Genomic DNA, 20,116 nt, shown 5'->3' on the forward strand with positions numbered 1-20,116 from the left:
TTACTGTATTTAATCAGAGATGTGACTTTTGCTTAGCGTATTTGAAACATGTAAGATAATTACAATGGACTACTGCTAGAATCCACGAAGATTCTTGTAAGCAACCAATAGTAATAGAACAGTTTACTGATATTCATATCAAACAGGTCATAATATGAGTAATGATCTATTTTGCCTGGAAGAGGCAGGAATCCTTCAGTTCACTTAAATTGCACTAGAATTAATGTTAGCAATCCTCGCACTACATGCACTGTGGCAAGGTTCACAGCTGAAGTCATTTTCAGCAGGCCGATTATTCTTGACACCTTGATTATACCAAAGTGTCAGCCCTTAGCTGGGAGCAATGGTCATAGGTGATCAGAACTTGGACTTCATGCTAGTGAAGCCTACCCAGGTAACCAAGGAAATTCTGCAGGACTAAACTCAATTCAGCCTTGAAGAACGCATCAGGCATAAATTGGATTGTGTGGCCATGTGTTTTCTACCACCGTCTGGAAGCTGCTTCTAATTTTAAGTGTTTGCAAATAAAGGAAATTGACATTTATTCCAATTACAGGAATTTGTGAGCTGAATAATGAGCCCAGTTTACATCATATTTTCCTTTAAACATGTTTGTTTTATTGGACAATAAGAGATGTTTTTAAAAGCGCAAACACGAGGAAATCTGCAGATGCTGGAAATTCAAGCAACACACACAAAATGCTGGTGGAACGCAGCAGGACAGGCAGTATCTATAGGAAGAAGTACAGTCGACATTTCAGGCCGAGACCCTTCATCAGGACTAACTGAAAGAAAAGATAGTAAGAGATATGAAAGTGGGAGGGGGAGGGGGAAATCCGAAATGATAGGAGAAGACAGGAGGGGAAGGGATAAAGCTAAGAGCTGGAAAGCTGATTGGCAAAAGGGATCCAAACTGAGAAGCTCAAAAACGAATCCTAAAGCCAACTAGAGTAAATTGGTGGCGGAGACACGTTCCAAGGAAGGATATATGGCTGTAGTACTGGGACTGTACTTCTTCCTATAGAAGTCCCGACGAAGGGTCTCGGCCCGAAACGTCGACTGGACTTCTTCCTATAGATGCTGCCTGGCCTACTGCGTTCCACCAGCAATTTGTGTGTGTTGCTTAATAAGAGATGTTTATCGGCTTTAGTGGAGTGCTATTTGCAGTTCTATTGATTTCCTGCATACATTTGTAGGAAATGCAGACATTTTTTCTTCAGATTCCATAGAGATGTTTGTATTGAACGTAGCAGTTTGCATGATAGCTTGATTTTTGGGCACTTCGTTTATTCACACCATGAAGTATGTTCTGCAGCCAAAGAAGCTGAAGTGGAATATGTAAAAGACCTGCTAAAATTTCCTGTTAATTGCAATCCTTTCAGATAGCTCCCTAATGTCTAGGTAGAGGCAGTATTCTAACTGCAGCTACCAAACTTTTTGAACAACTTTTTCACTGTTTGTCAGACTTGAGAAACAACATCTAATTAGGCTGTTTTCAAGATTATCTGATAAATGTATATAATTTTTGTTTTGTAAGTCAGCTCCCGTGTCCTACTATGAAGTCAGAATTTATTTTAGGATTTGACTCCCATTTTAAATTGTGACTGCCACTTAGACCAAACATTGAATGTATCCAATTGTAATCTTACTAAGTTCAATGCTTCATGCTATTTTCATGGGATGTTGTACATACTTTAATGTTACACCACTTTCCTGTGGTCTCCTGGCTGTCAAGGTTAAACCTAAGAGCAAACATGAGGAAATCTGCAGATGCTGGAAATTCAAACAACAACACACACAAAATGCTGGTGGAACACAGCAGGCCAGGCAGCACCTATAAGGAGAAGCACTGTCGATGTTTTGGGCCGAGACTCTTAAACCTACGGTGTCAGGAGAGTTGAAGAGTTCTTAACCATTTCATGTCCAGTCCTAGAGGTGTAGGCAAGCTTGGCTTCTTTGCCCATATGTTTGGGTACACTGATACTAGAAGAGAGCAGCTCTGTTTTGATGATGAAGTATGATCACTCTGATATCAGGTAATCCACCTAAATTCTTCGGTATATGCACAGTCTTTAAATGTGTTTTTATATCGTCCTCTTGAAGCTGGCTTACCAAAACAAGTCAAATGCAGAACTGCTGATACCGCTGTTAAGCTGCTCTTGCACAATATAAAACCACTTAAAACAAACACTGTTATATCCTCTACAGCAGCAGTCAAACCAAAGTTTAACTATGTGGCCACGTTTCAAGCAGTGGATCCACCATAGCCTCGATCAGGAGCTTACCAAATGTTGGCCGGATTTTCTACAGCACTGGGTAAAATGTTAACAGATAGATTAGATGCAACTCATTTCCCCAATACAATAGTTTTAGGCTTAAATTTATAACTAGGCCGTTTAGAAAGGGCTTCTTGATGTCCAGTGGTGGAATATTTGTTCTCTGCTACAAAGAATGGAAGCACTCAAAGCTATTAAAATTTTTTAGTGAAAAAAATACTAGAAGCACTCAGGAGATCAAGCAGCGTCTATAGAAGGAGAAGTAGTGTCAATGTTTCAGGGCCCTATGCTTTCATTCAGAATTTCCCGTGCAGCTCCTAGAACTGTGACTGCCCAGATCTAATTGAAATTTTGTTATCACCACGTGCTTCATTTCTTCTGCTGTGCCTTTCGGAAAAGGAAACCAGATCCAAAATATTAATTATTTCTGATTCCACAGATGCCATCTAAACTGTGGAGTGCTTCCAGAATTTGCAGTTTTTTAATTTCCTTTCATGAGTGACTGAGGTGCTTTGTTACGACAAAGGAAGAACTTTACCATCTTGGGAATTCTCTGCTGTAGAATCTGTGATGTAGAACGGCACAAAAACAAGACAGAGATCAACAGATATTTTAGAAATTAATTGATATTGTTCAGTATAGGAAAATGGTGTTGAGGTAAAAGATCAGTTGCAATTTTATTTAATGGGACAGCAAAAGCAATGAGCCAAATGACTACTCTTAATTCTGCATTTTCTTAACTTTTTTATTAGGTTATTAAGGGTTGTGAAACAAAGGAAGTAAAAAGAGTTGATACTGACTTGATTTAATGGTCAAGTTTGTGGTGACAGGTGCATTTACTTAAGGCTGTCAAGGAAATTCTGTAAGCAGTGCACTACACCCAACTTTCAGTGTGACTCGGGCAGAAAACTGAGAGGTGGAATGCAAGATGGATGGCATGCCCATATGGCATGAACTTCAGTGGATACAGTGTGTTTGAAATGGTAACCTGCAACATTGAGCAAAACAGGAAAACGAAATTGGAAAGTTGGTTATTCATTTATATTTGGTTCACAGTTTAGTTGTTCAAGAAAGTGACTGCAATGTCAATTGCATAGTATAGAATATGGTCCATAGATCAAAATAACTTTCTTTGGGACATTGGAATGAAAATAAATTCTGATCCTGCATTTAGAGCTTCAGGAACTAGACAGAAAGTTAAAAAGCCAGACCTGAAAGAACATAATCTTTGGATTCTACCTAGTGCCATCTTAGCGAATAAGCACAGAGTGGGATAAAACAAGCTAAAAGTATAACGGTAGTGGTTGAAAAGTTTGGGGTTCTTCATATTCTTGGCCCTTTGAAGCCGATTTTTGATTAGAAAAAACTCCCACAAGTAGAACAATTTGTAACTAAACAAGAATATTGTAATGCAGTTAACTGATGCTGTGATGTTGGAGGACTAACATAGCAGGGGAAGAGACACTATGGGGGAGTAGTGCGATTACGCGAGTTGAGAAAGGCGTTCTCGAAGGTTCTCAGCTGGTGGCTGTAGAGGCCAGTCTGGGATCCACATATTCTGGTGCAGTGTGAACATGAGTAAGGGGAGGCTGTTATGTTTTGTAACTTCAGAAGCTAATTGAAAAAAAAATGGGAGCTCTGGGTTAACATGTATGCTTCATGTTTCACTTTAGTGAGGCACTTACACGTGACATGGTGGCAGAATGACATATCCCATTCACGTACTGGTACATATAACCATATGTAAACAACAAAGTATGCTTAATTAAACAATCTATTTACAATATTACTCAAATATTATTGAAATATTAAATTCACAACAGTGGCTGTGGTTAGGTCTCTCCCTTCGTAGCTGCCCTTCGCTTGTTCTCTGCGGCACAGCAGAGGTCACTCTTACGTAGCGCAGCACCCTCTCGAACAGATTCACTCCAAGTGCATCTATTGATCGCAATGCATTCCCAGATTTTAGATGTAACATTGAATTTCACCAGGCTGAGCTCACTGTTTCCTTTGCCCAGCAGGGGCTTGCTGACCTTCCTTCAACTGGGAGTAAAGGATCTGTTTGGGAACACGTGAGTGAGGTACATGTATGACATGACCTATCCATCAGAGTTGCTTTATCATGGTGGAAATGCTGTTCACGTTGGTCTTCTCCAGTGCACTGGAATTAGAGCATTTGTCCTTCCAGCTGATCCTCAATCTCTTCAGTGAGGTTTTTTGGTGGTATTGTTTGAGGGCTAGGACATTGCAGGGATGATGGAAGGTGAACAAGGGACAGGGAAAGACAATTTGCTTAGAACAAAGAGTGTTCTGAAATAGGAAGGACGAGACACAGGAAAATGTGGATCTAGAACACGCAGCATGTTTAATAAGGCTGCATGCATAAATTACATGAGATTTGTGATATAGTAGCAATCATAGATATTTACCTCCTATTGCAGGTGTGAATCAAGCTGATTGCAGATAGTATAAAGGTAAACTGTAAAAGTAAAAGAGGCAGAAAAAGAGTGATTGAAATTTTTGATAACAAATATAAACAATAAAATTTAACTAAAGAAAACTTGAAGCCACTTTGGGACCAAATATGATCTCATGAGACAGGTTGTAACAAAGGCATAAAATGAAAGCTTTGTTTCTGACTTAACGGATGAAGATGCCACTAATGGTGCAGGGTAAGGTTAGCTAGCAGAGAGGTTGAACGGGCAGCTTGTACAATATGGGGAACGTTACAGTGCAAGGGAAGGAAAATGTTTGTTAGGGTTGAGACAAGAACAAGGCAATGGGATTAATTGGATTGTTCTTTGAAGGAGCCATTTCACAAATGCTGGATTTCTGTGATTCTGAGCGTGTGGTTGGATAATCTTCTTCCCGTTGGCATACATTATAATTTCAACACCAAATGATTGATACACACAAGAAAATCTGTAGATTTCTGGAAATCAAAAGCAACACACGCAAGATGCCAGAGGAACTCAGTAGGCTAGGCAGCATCTGTGGAAAAGATAAACAGTCAACATTTCAGGCCACACTCAGGGTGGAGGAGCAACACCTTGCATTCCATCTGGGTAGACTCCAACCTGATGGCATGAACATCGATTGCTCGAACTTCCAGTAACTGACTCCCCTCTTCTTCACCATTCCCCATTCCTGTTTCCCTCTCTCACCTTACCTGCCCATCACTTCCCTCTGATGCTGCCCCCCTCTTCCCTTTCTACAATGGTCTTCAGTCCTCTCCTAACAGATTCCCCTTCTCTAGCCCTGTATCTCTTTCACCAATCAACTTCCCAGCTCTTTATTTTTCCTCTCCCAGTTTCACCTTTCACCTACCACCTTGTGTTTCTTCCTCCCCTCCCCTCCACGTTCTTACTCTGACTTCTCCCCTTCCTTTCCAGTCAAGACGAAGGGTCTCGGCCCGAAACGTCGACGATACTCTTTTCCATAGATGCTGCCTGGCCTGCTGAGTTCCTCCAGCATTTCCAAATGTCTGATGTCTGATATGCATTCATCTTACTTAAAGTAGCAACAAATGTTTCCAAGTTCCAGTTTACTGTCTCATGCTGCCCTCTACAGATACTGTTTTGAAACATTCTATAGTCATTTCTCTGACTAAGTGACACACTCCTCTTGATACTTCAGGGGAAGAGGATGGAGCGTGAGTGGATAATTGCTATCTGCAGCATAAAAATGGATAGTTTTGTTTGAAACTAAAACATGCTGCAGACAGTGGGACTCATCAACGTATAAGAAGCAACTCTTAGCCAGTTACAGTACCGTGCAAAAGTCTTAGGCGCACATATAAAGCTAGGACGCCCAAGACTTTTGCACAGTACTGCATTTGCAAAAGCAGAGCAGAAAGCAAGCTTGTAAATCTAGCGGGAGCAATGGATGTTGGTAATAGCGGGTGGAGTGCCGTAGGATGGGTGTGGGACAGGTGACAGGTGGGGAGGGCTGGGGCGGGAGGTAGCAGAGTGCACACACACCCAGCCCTGAGACACCAAGCAAGGTCAATTGATTCCAAACAAATGGTTTATTGATCATTACAGAATGTCTCTCTGGTGCTTCCCATTCCCTCCACTTTCCCTGCCTCCTTCCCACTCTCAGTCCACAGTAGAGACCCATATCATCACTCAAATATGTCAATGAGATGTGCTTTTTGTGGAAGCAGTACAGTGAAATACATAAGATTACTACAGTACTGTGGAAAAAGTCTGAGGCAGACTAGCTCTATATATGTGCCCTAGACATTTGCATAGTATTGTATAATGCTGAAACCACTATTTGCCCAGTCAAGTTATACTGACAAAGACCTCACAGTCCCTTTAATGTAAATTCCACCATACACTATGTTTTAACTGTAAGGAAATTTCTCTTCATTTTCATTATCACCCTATCCCCGTTGATCCTGATGGTTACTATTGACAATACTGGAAAAGGCATGTTTGAAGAAATGGGTAAAACAGTGAAAGTATCCAATTTCCCTCTGTCTCCTGATGAAACTGACAACTAGCCAGCCACAACATGGACTCTATTGACACAATACCAGGCAACCAAGAGGAGAAAGGAGCTCATTTATATCTGGAGGAGAGGAGGTGGACAGCTGAGCAAGTGCAAAAGGTGAAAAATTAGATGTGGAAGAAGGAAGTCAGTTTTGTGAGACTGAAGACCGCTTTGAAGGGAGGAGTATAGGAAGCCAAAGATCATGGTAGGAGAAATTCTTGCTCCTTGCAATGGGAAAATCTGGAAAAGACACTTAATCTGTGAAACTGCATCTCTAGCCTCCAGTACATAGTGGATTTCCTGGAAAACAACAGTAAAGTTTCAGTGCAACACACACAAAATGCTGGAGCAACTCAGCAGGCCAGGCAGCATCTATGGAAAAAAGTAAACAGACGATGTTTCAGGCCGAGACCCTTCGGCAGGACTGGAGAAAAAATGCTGAGGAGTAGATTTAAAAGGTGGGGGAGGGGAGAGAGAAACACAAGGTGATAGGTGAAACCTGAAGGGAGAGGGATGAAGTAAAGAGCTGGGAAGTTGATTGGTGAGATGAGGTGACAGAGGAAAAGGGGGAACTGAAATGGAGACCTGGCATAGATTGGGAGACCACTTTGTTTGAAGAAATGGACCATCTACGCTCCATCTGCCTGAACAAGTGAGATCTCCCAGTGGCCACCTATTTTAATTCTACTTCCCATTTCCATTCCGATATGTCCATCCACGTCTCCGGTTGTTCCTCCAAACTTCGGGTGGAGGAACAACACCTTATATTCTGTTTGGCTAGCCTCCAACCTGATGATATGAACATCAATTTCTCAAATTTCAGGTAATGTCCCCCAACCCCACCCCCCTTCTCCATTTCACATCCCCTTTTCCCTTTCTCACCTCATCTCACCATTCAACTTCCCAGCTCTTTACTTCATCCCTCCCCCTCCAGGTTTCACCTATCACCTGGTGGTACTTTCTCCTCTATCCCCACCTTTTAAATCTCTTCTCAGCTTTCTTTCTCCAGTCCTGCCAAAGGGTTTTGACCCAAAACATCAACTGTACCTTTTCCGTAGGTGCTGCCTAGCTTGCTGAGTTCCTCCAGCGTTTTGTGTGTGTTGCTCAGATTTCCAGCATCTGCAGATTTTCTCTTGTTTGTAACAAAGTTTCAGCTGAAGTTTGTTTATTTATTTATTGGGATACAGTGAGGAAAATGCCGTTCTGTCCCAGTGACCTGTGCCACACAGCAACTCCCAATTTAACCTGAACCTAATCGCAGGATAATTTACAATGACCAATTAACGTACCAACAGTACTTCTTCGGACTGTGGGAGGAAACTGGAGCAACTGGAGGAAACCCACGTGGTCACACGGAGAACGTACAAACTCCTTCCAGGCAGCGGCTGGAAATGAACCCGGGCCGCTGGTACTGTTAAGCGTTCTGATAACCACTACGCTACCCTGTCTTTATGACTATCCTGAACATTCGATTAAATCTATTTGTTTGAGTCACTATTTTATCTATCCAGTTGCAAATGCTCTGTAAATGCAGGAAAAAAGTGCTTTTAATTGCTTTTTAATGTCCTTCTGCATTTGCCTTATTGATGCATTATTGCCATCAAATTTTCTATTTGTCTTTTAGATGTAAACTTGTTCCCTTTGAGCCCTTCAACTTATGGAAACATGATTTCCTTATTTTCTGTATTTAAAATTTATTTTAATCATATCATAACTTAAAGCAAAAGAAAAGCAATTTGTTAATCTTTTACAGTTTGTTTCTCCCCTGTCTCAGGGAGGACCAGCTTTATCTTCTCTCTCTTTCATACAGTGTGGGCCTCAGTGCAGCGCGATATATTTTAAATGTGGTCTCCACTTGCTGCTGTCACTGAACTTTAATGAATCCACTGCTTAGCACAGGAAAACAAGACTATCATCTATTTTGAATCTTTTCAAGCTTGCACGGTCAACATTGATGAAGACACATAGTTCTGAGTAATTTGTATTCAGTTGTAGCAGTGACCTTTCACAACTTGAGCTATGACCAGCAATTGCAACTTTAGAAACTGTCTATTAATTTTGCTTCCTGGCCAAAGTACTCTCGTGGCTTCTTTTCAGTAACATTGACATTTGCGGCACGATTTGTGTAGTGTGTTCATATTCAATGGGAACCTAGTTAAGAATGCCAAATAGATTTGGAATAGATTGCGTGAAAGCACAGAGAAGGATATTCAGTTACAATGTTGCACTATATCTTTTGAAAGGAAAGGTAGCTCAAATGGGCTCCTGCTCTTCGTAATTCTATGATTTAACCAAAAACTTAAATCATTAAAGTCTCCTGTGCTGTGTAGTGGGAACATGGTACGAAATTTAAAGCAGGTTTGTAATAAAGACCCACAACCACAAGATGTCATGTGCAATTTGTTGTACTGCACGGTCCAATATTTGCAATCATTTGTTTTATTATATTTTATGATTTATCTTTGGGATCAGTGACATTTAGTTCTATTCACGTGCAAGGCATCGTTTCAATGAGCTCTCTGTGTCAATTCATATAGGGGAGGAATCCCTTTGACTTTACTCTTTGTTTTTTAAAGAGCAACCACAGAATTCTGATGAAATGGAGCAGCTGTACAAATCCTTAGAGCAAGCAAGTCTTTCTCCGACTGGAGAACGCCGATCTTCAACAAAGAGGGATTACAGGAGTTCGTTTATAAAGCGTAGCAAAAATCCTCTTATCAATGAAAGACTGCACAAATTCAGAGCATTGAACAGTACTTTAAAGGTATGTGGGGGGTTCTTTTTATGTCTGCTGATGAAACATAATCTCTTTCAATATGTAATACAAAATGATCTGCATGGGTGGGCTATTGAAAATAGCACATTTAGTAAAATGTGCTTGCTTTCTGTTATGGTGTATGCAGGTGCAAAGTTAGATAACTCCAGGTCACGTGATGGCATAGAGACCAGAAACATCATATCGATTGTGACCTGGAGGACCCCACAGATATTGCAAAGGAGATCAGTCATTTCACATCATAAGACCATAAGATAGGAGCAGAATTAGTTCATTTGGCCCAACGAGAGTGCTCCATGGCTGATCCTGTTTTTCTCCCCCTCCTCAATTCCACTCCCTGGACTTCTCCCCATAACCTTTGATGCCGTGGCCATTCAAGAACCTACCAATTTCCACCTTAAATACACCCAACGACCTGTCAGTGGTAACAAATTTCACAAATTCACCACCATCTGGATAAAGAAATTTTTCCACATCTCTGTTTTAAATGGATGCCCCTCTATCCTGAGGCTGTACCCTCTTGTCCTAGACTCCCCCAACATGGGAAACATCCTTTCCACATTTACTCTGTCTAGGGCTTTCAACATTTGAAAGGTTTCAATAAGATTTCCCCTCATCCCCTCATTTCCAGTAAGTAAATCCCAGAGCCATCAAACGTTCCTCATATGATAACCCTTTCATTCCTGGAAGCATCCTTGTGAACCTCCTCTGTAGCCTCTCCAATGCCAACACATCTTTTCTTAGACAAGTAGACAGTTGCTTAGACAAAACTGTTCATAATACTCATGGTGAGTCCTCACTCAAGTCTTATCAAGCCTCAGCATCACATCCCTGTTCTTATGCTCTAGACCTCTTGAAATGAATGCTAACATTGCATTTACCTTCCTCATCATGGACTCTACCTGCAAGTTAACCTTTAGAGTGTTCTGCACAACGACTCCCAAGTTCCTTTGCATCTCAGGTTCTCCTAATCTGTCTAAGTCCTTCTGCAGCCTTCCAGTTTCCTTAACACTATCTTCTCCTCCACCAATCTTCATATCATCTGAAAACTTGGCATCAAAGCCATCTCTTCTGTCATCTAAATCATTGATTTACAGCATAAAAAGAAGCAGTCCCAACATTGACCCCTGTGGAACACCACTAGTCACTGGCAACCAACCAGAAAAGGATCCTTTTATTCCCAATCGCTGCCTCCTACCATCAGCCAATGCTCTAACCATGCCAGCAACTTTTCTTTAATACCATGGGCTCTTAACTTGGTAAGCAACCTCATGTGTGGCACTTTGTCAAAGGCCTTCTGAAACTCCAAATATACAACATCCACTACATCCCCTTTATTTATCCTACTTGTAATCTCCTCAAAGAATTCCAACAATTCCCTAAGGAAACCATGCTGACTTTGTCCTCTCTTGTTCTGTCACCAAGTACTCCATCACCTCATCCTTAACAATTGACTCTAACACTGAGGTCAGGCAAGTCTGTAAAATTACTGGTCTATGATTTCCTTTCTGCCACCTCCCTCCTTTCTTAAAGAGTGGAGTAAATTTGCAATTTTCCAGTCCTCTGGGACGATGCCAAAGTCCAATGATTCTTGAAAGATCATTACTAATGCCTCCACAATCTCTACCACCAACTCTTTCAGAACCCTAGGGTGCAATTCCTCTGGTCTGGGTGACTTAACTACCTTTAGGTCTTTCAGCTTTCTAAGCACCTTTTCCCTTGTAATAATAAATGCACTCACTTCTTTTCCCTCACACCCTTCAACATTTGGCACACAGCTAGTGTCTTTCACAGTGAAGACTGATGCAAAATACTCATTTAGTTCACCTGCCATCTCCTTGTCCCCCGTTATTATTTCTCTGGCCTCATTTTTAGTAGTCCTATATCCCCTCTCATCTCTCTTTTATTTTTTTTATATACTTGAAGAAGTTTTTCTATCCGCCTTGATATTGTTGCTAGCTTGCTTTCATATTTCATCTTTTTCCACCTAATGATTCTTTTATTTGCTTTCTGTAGGTTTTAGGCATCCCACTAATTTTCGCTTTGTTGTATGCCCTCTCTTTTGCTTTTACATCAGATTTGATTTCCCTTTTCAGCCATGGTTGTACTGTTTTGCCACTTGAGTATTCCTTTGCTTTTGGAATACATCTATCCTGCACCTTCCTCATTTTTCACCAGAAACTCAAGCCATTGCTGCTCTGCTGTCATCCCTGCCAGCATCTCCTTCCAATTTACTCTGGTCAACTCCTCTCTCATACGGCTGTAATTTCCTTTACTCCATTGAAATACTGCTTTCCTTTCTCCATATCAAATTTCAAGTTGAACTCAATCATATTGTGATCACTGGCTCCTCAAGGTTCCTTTACCTTAAGCTCCTTTATCACATCCAGTTCATTACATAACACCCAATCCTGTATAGCTGATTCCCGAGTAGGCTCAATGACAAACTGCTCTAAAAACACATCTCATAGGCATTCAACAAATTCATTCTCTTGAGATCCATTACCAACCTGATTTTCCCAAACTTCCTGCATGTTAAAATCTCCCATGACTATCATAAGCCCTTTTTGACAAGGCTTTTCAATTTCCCTTTGTAATCTGTAGTCCACATCCCAGCTACTGTTTGGAGGCCTGCATATAACTGCCATCAAGGTCCTTTTACTCTTACAGTTTCTTAACTCAACCCACAAGGATTCAGCATCGTCCAATCCAATGTCACATCTTCCTAACATCCTGCGTAATGCATGGCAATAAGTTCAAGGTGCAACTACAAAGAAGGAAATATTCCTGTTTGCATGTTGTTAGACCAGTGTAGAACACAAAGGCCCTCTGAAAATTCAGAGTTTGTACCTTTAGGCTTTTTCTGATCTAGATATGAGTAGGAAATTAGTTTCTACTCTGTCAAACTCCAGGCCCAAGCGAAACATAGTTGAAGGTAACAGTTACAGTGAAATTACTGAATGCAATTACTGCTGCACGTGATTGCTGTACATACGACCTTCAGGTCGATGATATTGAGTTAAAATGTATCATCTCCTATCTAGGAGTACACCACAAATTTGTCTTTGCCCTGAATTAAATATAAAACACCTCCCTTCTTGACAATGGTGTTCTGAACTTTTTCTTTGAGAACATCAATTACCCATGGACCACAAAGATTTTTTGATAGATGTTATCAAACTACAGTACATAACATGCTCTTTGGCAATATAACTACATGATTGCATTCTTTGCATCCATTCATTTTCTGGGGAATACATCTCATGATGCTCTGAACACATCATCAGTAATGTAACCTGGGATTATCGAGCGCTTCAAGCCTTTCAAATTCAGACACCCTCACCCAGGCGACCCAGCCATGGTTGATCACTTATGCTCAGGTAGCAGGTAACATGCTGCAGATCCCCATGGACTGTTACCCTCTAGAGCAGGGGTTCCCAACCTGAGGTCCACAGACTCCTTAATGGTATTAATCCATGGTATAAAAAAGGTTGGGAACCCCTTTTTAGAGTTTAGAGGGTGTAAGGTGAAATAATAACAAACAAATGTTGAGAGCCTCTGAGGAATTAAAATAAGCAGATCCCTTCATGTCCAAAGGCAGTAAGTTGATTATTTTGTAAGCTCACCATCAATAAGGAAATGTTCCGTATACCTGGGGTCAGCAATATTTTCCTTGACCATGTTGATTTTATTGAGTGGTCTTTCAGCTTGTTGAAACAAGTTAAACGAAGAATCCAATTCATTGCAGAATAATGGATTGGACTGAGCTTCCATGAGGCTGGCGTTTCTGTTGGGAATCAGCACATGTCCATGCTCCAATGCTCAGTGCAGAGTTGACTTCCATGTCTGAATACTGCAATGCAGTGGTAGGAAATGGGCTGGAGGTCAGCTTTGAACTTTAGGTCTTTTACTGAACTTATCACCCAGTGAGAAACATTTAAAAACAATGTCTGATGCCTTGGGATTGGGCCTCGGTTTCTGACATCAAGGTCCTGGTTACAGCTGGTCTCTTCATTAAAGGAAAATGGAGTGAAAAGTTCCAATAAGATAGATCCTCTTTGTGCTGGGACTAGCATAGGTGCAGGAGTGGTTGGAACATAAATTGCAGATTAAATCAAGTAAATCTGAGTTAGTGTTTATCTTCACAAGATTGAGCGTGAGTCTGTACACAAGAAGATAAGAAATAGGAGCAGGAGTAGGCCACCCGGCCCATCGAGCCTCCCCCGCCATTCAATAAAATCATGGCAGATCTGTCCGTAAACTCAACTCCATCTACCTGCCTTTTCCCAATAACCCTTAGTTCCCCTACTATGTAAAAATCTAACTAACTGTATCTTAAATATATTTAGTGAAGAAGCCTCAACTGCTTCCCTGGGCAGAGAATTCCTCAGATTCACCACTCTCTGGGAAAAACATCTCCTCATCTCCATCCTAAATCTTCTCCTCTGAATCTTGAGGCAATGTCCCCTAGTTCTCGTCTCACCCACCAATGGAAACAACTTTTCTACTTCTATCTTATCTCTACCTTTCAAAATTTTGTATGTTTCTATAAGATCCCCTCTCATTCTTCTGAATTCCAGAGAGTATAGTCCCAGGCGACTCAATCTCTCCTCATAAATTAACCCCTTCATCTCTGGAATCAACCTGGTGAATCTCCTCTGCACTGCCTCCAAAGCCAGTATATCCTTCCTCAAGTAAGGAGACCAGAACTGCACACGGTACTCCAGGTGCAGCCTCACCAGTACCCTGTATAGTTGCAGCATGACCTCCCTGCTCTTGAATTCAATCCTTCTAGCAATGAAGGCCAGCATTCTGTTTGCCTTCTTAATAACCTGTTGCACCTGCAAGCCAACTTTTTGGAATTCATGAACAAGCACTCCCAAGTCCCTCTTAAATAATAGTCTTCTCTTCTATTATTCTTTCCAAAGTGGATGATCTCACATTTACCAACATTGTATTCCATCTGCCAGACCTTGGCCTATCTATATCCCTCTGCAGACTCTCCACATCCTCTATACAATTTGCTTTTCCACTCAGTTTAGAGTCATCAGCAAATTTTGCTAAGCTACACTCAGTTCCCTATTCCAAATCATCAATGTAAATGGTAAACAGCTGCGGGCCCAGCACCGACCCCTGCGGCACCCCACTCACCACTGACTGCTAACCGGAGAAACACCCACTTATACCAACTCTCTGCCTTCTATTGGTTAACCAATCCACTATCCATGCCAATACACATTCTCCAACTCCATGCATCCATAGCTTATTTATAAGTCTCTTGTGCAGCAACTTATCGAACGCCTTCTGGAAATCCAAGTATACGACATCCACCTGTTCCCCTCTATCCACTGCACTCATTATGTCCTCAAAGAACTCCAGTAAGTTTGTCAAACAGGACCTGCCCTTTCTGAATCCATGCTGCATCTGTCTAATGGAACCACTCCTTTCTAAATGTTTCGCTATTTCTTCCTTAATGACAGCTTCAAGCATTTTCCCAACTACAGATGTTAAGCTAAGTGGCCTATAGTTGCCCGTCTTTTGCCTCCATCCTTTTATAAAAAGTGGCGTGACACTTGCTGTCTTCTAATCCACCGCGTCCTGCCCAGAGTCCAGAGAGTTTTGATAAATGATTACCAACGCATCTACTATGACCTCCGAAAATTCCCTCAGCACCCTGGGATGCATCCCATCAGGACCAGTGGATTTATTTACTTTCAGGCCCTCTGGTTTGCTCATCACTATCTCTTCAGTGACAGTGATTTTATCGAGATCCTCACTTCCCATTTTGTCCATAACATCCTTCTTTGATGCCAAAGATGTGTCCTCCACCATGAAGACCGACAAAAATAGTTGTTCAATGCCTCAGCCATTTCCTTATCACCCAATATCAATTTCCCCTTCTTGTCTTCCAAGGGACCCACGTTGACTTTAGCCATCCTCTTCCGCTTTATATATTTATAAAAACTTTTGCTATCTGTTTTTATATTTTGTGCTAATTTATTTGTATACTCTTATCTTTCCTTATTTCTTGTTTAGTTGTTCTTTGTTGCTTTTTTAAAAGATTTCCCAATCCTCCAGTCTCACACTACTCTTTGTGACTTTGTACACATGACCTTTTAATTTGATACTATATGTTATTTCCTTAGTTATCCAAGGCTGACTCCCCACCCCCCACACTCTTACTGTCCTTACTTTTGACTGGAATATACTTTTGTTGAGCACTGTGAAAAATCTCTTTGAAAGTATTCCACTGTTCCTCAACTGTCCTACCAATTAGCCTGTGCTCCCAATCCATGTTAGCAAACTCCTCCCTCATCCCGTTGCAGTCCCCCTTGTTCAAGCATAATACACTAGTTTTAGATCTAACTATTTCATCCTCCTTCTATATGTGAAATTCAGTCATACTATGATCATTCTTTCCAAGAGGATCCCTGACTACACGATCGTTAATCTAACCTGTCTCATTGCAGAGAACTAGATCTAAGATAGTATTTTCCCTTGTAGGCTCACTGACATGCTGCTCAAGAAAGCCATCACAGAATCATTCTATGAAGTCCTCCTCAAGTTTTCCTTGACCAACCTGATTCACTCAATCTATGTGGAAGTTAAAGTCCCCCATGACAACTGCCATTCTGTTCTTACAAGCTTCAGTTATTTCTTGTTTAATCACCTCTGCCACTGCAATATTTTTATTAGGTGGCCTCTAGACAACACCCACCAGTGATTTTTTTCCCTTTACTATTCTTAATCTCTACCCAGATAGACTCAACATTCTGCTCCGTAGATCTTATATCATCTCTCACAATTGACCTGATCTCATCCCTAATCAAGAGCGGCACCCCACCTCCTCTGCCTTCCTGACTATCTTTTCATATTACCTGATACCCTTGGATATTTAATTCCCGGTCATCTCCACCTTGCAACCCGGTTTCTGTAATGGCCACTAAATCATACGCCTTGGTACTGATCTGTGCCACAAGTTCACTAACCTTGTTTCTAATACTGTGGGCATTTAGATAAGGGGTCTTTATATTCAATGTCCTTTTAGAATCTAGTGACCTATGCGATTTTTGCTTTTTACTTTAATGCACTCTACTTTTACTTTTTTCTTCACTAACCCTAGCTTTGATCTCTGCATCACTTCCCTCTTCTTTTCTGTGTGGGTTCCCATGCCCCCTGCCATATTAGTTTCAAACCTCCCCAACAGCACTAGCAAACAATCTCCCTGGGACATTGATCCCAGCCCTGCCCAGATGTAGACTGTCTAGACAGCACTGGTCTCCATTCTAAAAGGATAACCCTCTATTCTGAGGCAGTGCTTTCCCTGGTCTTAGACTCTCCCACCATAGGAAACAACCTCTCCAATTCCACTCTTATCGAGGTCTTTCACCATTCGATAGCTTTCAATTAGGTCAGCCCTCATTCTTCTGAATTTTAGTGAATACAGGCTCAGAGCCATCAAACACTCTTCATTTGACAAGCCATTCAATCCTGGAGTCATTTTCATGAATCTCCTTTGAACCCTCTCCAGTTTCAGCACATCCTTTCTGAGATAAGGGGTCCAAACCTGCTCACAATACTCCAAGTGAGGCCTTACCAGTGCTTTAAAATTTTTCAACATTACTTCCTTGCTTTTATATTCTATTCCTCTTGAAATGAATGCTAACGTTACATTTGCCTTGCAAATTAACCTTCAGAGAATCCTGCAAAAGGATTCTAAAGTCCCTTTGCTCCTCCTTTTTTTCATTCTCTCCATTTAGAAAAGTCAACCCTTTCATTTCTTCTACCAAAGTGCATGACTATACACTTCCCAACACTGTATTCCATCTGCCATTTCTTTGCCCCTCCTCCTAGTTTGTCTAAATCCTTCTGTAGCCTCTCCACTTCCTCAAAACTACCCGCCCCTCCACATATCTTCATATTGTCTGCAAACTTTCCAACAAAGCCATCAATTCCATCATCCAAATCATTGACAAATGATGTAAAAAGAATCGGTCCCAACACAGACTACTGTGGAACACCACTAGTCACCATCAGCCAGCCAGAAAAGGCTCCTTTTATTCTCACTCTTTGCTTCCTTCCAATCAGCCACTGCTTTATCAATGCTAGAATCTTTCCTGTAATATCGTGAGCTCATAGCTTGTTAAGCAGCTTCATGTGTGGAACTTTATAAAAGGCCTTCTGAAAATCCAGGTACACAATATCAACTGATTATCCTGTGTCTATCCTGCTTGTTATTTGTTCAAAGAATTCCAACAGATCTGTCAGACAAGATTTTCCCTTGAGGAAACCGTGCTGACTAGGGCCTATTTTATCATGTGCCTCCAAGTACCCTGAGACTTCATCCTTAATAATGGACTCCAACATCTTCCCAATCACTAAGGTCTGACTATCTGGCTTATAGTTTCCTTTCAGCTGCCTCTCTCCCTTCTTGAAGAGTAGGGTGACATTTGCAATTTTCCAGACTTCCGGAATCATTCCAGAGCCTAGTGATTCTTGAAAGATCTTCAGTAATGCCTCCACAATCTCTTCAGCCACCTCTTTCAGAACTCTGTACACCATCTGTTCCAGGTGACTTATCTAGCTTCAGACCTTTCAGTTTCCCAAGAAACTTCTCTCTAGTTATGGTGACTTCAAACACTTCATGACCCCTGACACCTGGAACTTCCACCATACTGCTAGTGTCTTCCACAGTGAAGAAGGATGCAAAATACTTATTCAATTTATCCGCCATTTTGTTGTCCCCCATTATGACCTGTCCAGCATTGTTTTCCAGCAGTCCGATATCCACTCTTGCCCCTAACCCTATCTGAAGAAACTTGTGGTGAAGGTTTTGGCAATTCATTCATATTACTTATCATGGTGCACTGAAGAAGCCAGCCTCGCTCTTGTGGAGAGAGATATTTTATTGAAGTGTAGGATGAAGTAATCCTGCCTTGAGTGAAACTCACATTGATGACTTATAACAATAAAGTGTTTTTACGGTCACTAAACATGACTGCTTAATGGTAATCATGGGTGTTTTTTCCTCCTTTTTGTCCTCAACCCATTTTCCAGTCCAAAGAAGCTGACCTGGCTGTAATAAACCAGCTCCTTGAATGTTCAGACTTGACATCAGAGAAATTCCGACAATGGAAGGAAGACTATTCACTATTGCTGCAGGATATTTGCAAAGGATCCCAGCCTAAACTCTGCTCAGGGAGAAATGCTGGTAGAATGGAGAATCAGGGTTCATCATCCATTGAAACGGATGTTTGAGATTGGAGATTTAATTTATTCAAATATGGTACTTAACTGTCTTGGTCAAGCCACACTGTTTTCTGAAGCACTAAGAGGTCCAGGACTTCCAGCAAGCCAATACATCAACTGAAGTAACAGTGTTTATGGTGATTTGAAGTAGTCCTTTTTACTTTTCATTATAGGACTATTTTTATTTAATTTACAGGCAATTACACTGAATAATGGCTACAGTTGTTTGTAAGTAAACAGCTCTCTGAAGTGTACAAATTTATAGAGGACATTCTCACCAGTTAAGGAATGTACACACATTCATTGTCTATTTTGTGGTATTCTATTTATTCTGCAATCGCTATTGTGCTTAAAATTGTTCTGAAGCCTCTAGCAATTGAAATATATTTGCACATGTAAAAATTTTGTACATACAAAATTCCATTTAAGCAACAAATACAATACCAGTGACCTCCCTGAAAGTAAATTGGCATACTTCCATTCAATTCCAATCTTTATTTTTATTTGAATAGTTAACTATTACAAATGGAAGCATTACCATATTTAAAATGTCCTTAGATATGTCCTTGACCCGCAGGATTCTGGAGCTGGTGCAAGAAATTGGATGAGATGAATTGGTTCTTTTCCAGCAATGGTTAAATGACCTTCTACTGTGTCTTAAATCTTCTAGCATTTCACACTGTACATTTACATTCTCTTATAATTAATTGTACTAATCAAAGGTATGATGTAAAGCATAATAAACTGAGGAAATATTGTCTATTCTTTGGCCATTATCAGTTTCTCTGGAATAAATTGTCCTCTCCATTCTCCCTTAGAGTAATAAGAGGAGAAAGAATGAGAATAATAATTTATTAAAGTGAAAACTATTCTTGGGCTATAATATTGTATACTCAACCACTTTCCAACAGAAAGTAGTTCCAGGATTTGAATCATTGCTGAGCCAATATAATGGTCACCCATAATTTTTAACCATCTGCAGTAATGGATTTTCCCCATTGGAAGGTTAGTAATTAGAATCGACCTTGGTGCAAAATGTCATTCATCTATGCTAGCAGCAGTTGTGTTTGCACTTAGCACTGCTGTGTATGTATACAAAATATGGCAGCTTTTAAGTTTACTCATGTGGTAACGTGTTTATTTGGCATTTATACAATCCAGCAAAAAATGAAAAGGAGTGATTGCTAAATTCCAAGTAAAATCACAACAATCGTGAAATTGGACTGGGCACATATATTTGGGACCCCATATAAAATCCACAACTGAATTTAATAATCTCAACTATCATGCAAAGTAAAATTGACTGCTGGCTCCAGAA

At 40.8% G+C, this 20,116-nt stretch overlaps 1 protein-coding gene across 7 annotated transcripts in view; it reads left to right on the forward strand.

Annotated features, from left to right (window-relative positions):
• Positions 1-19,558, forward strand: part of ipcef1 (interaction protein for cytohesin exchange factors 1) — a 100,689-nt gene extending 81,131 nt beyond the window's left edge. For all 7 annotated transcript variants that reach the window (XM_073051112.1, XM_073051108.1, XM_073051107.1 and 4 more), the window contains 2 exons: positions 9,350-9,537; positions 18,607-19,558. In XM_073051112.1, the coding sequence (XP_072907213.1) occupies positions 9,350-9,537; positions 18,607-18,807 (389 nt within the window). In that variant the 3' untranslated portion in view covers positions 18,808-19,558. The remainder of the gene's footprint in view (positions 1-9,349; positions 9,538-18,606) is intronic.
• Positions 19,559-20,116: the final 558 nt, after the last annotated feature.

This window comes from Hemitrygon akajei, chromosome 7 (assembly GCF_048418815.1).
Source record: "Hemitrygon akajei chromosome 7, sHemAka1.3, whole genome shotgun sequence".
Lineage (NCBI taxonomy): Eukaryota > Metazoa > Chordata > Chondrichthyes > Myliobatiformes > Dasyatidae > Hemitrygon > Hemitrygon akajei.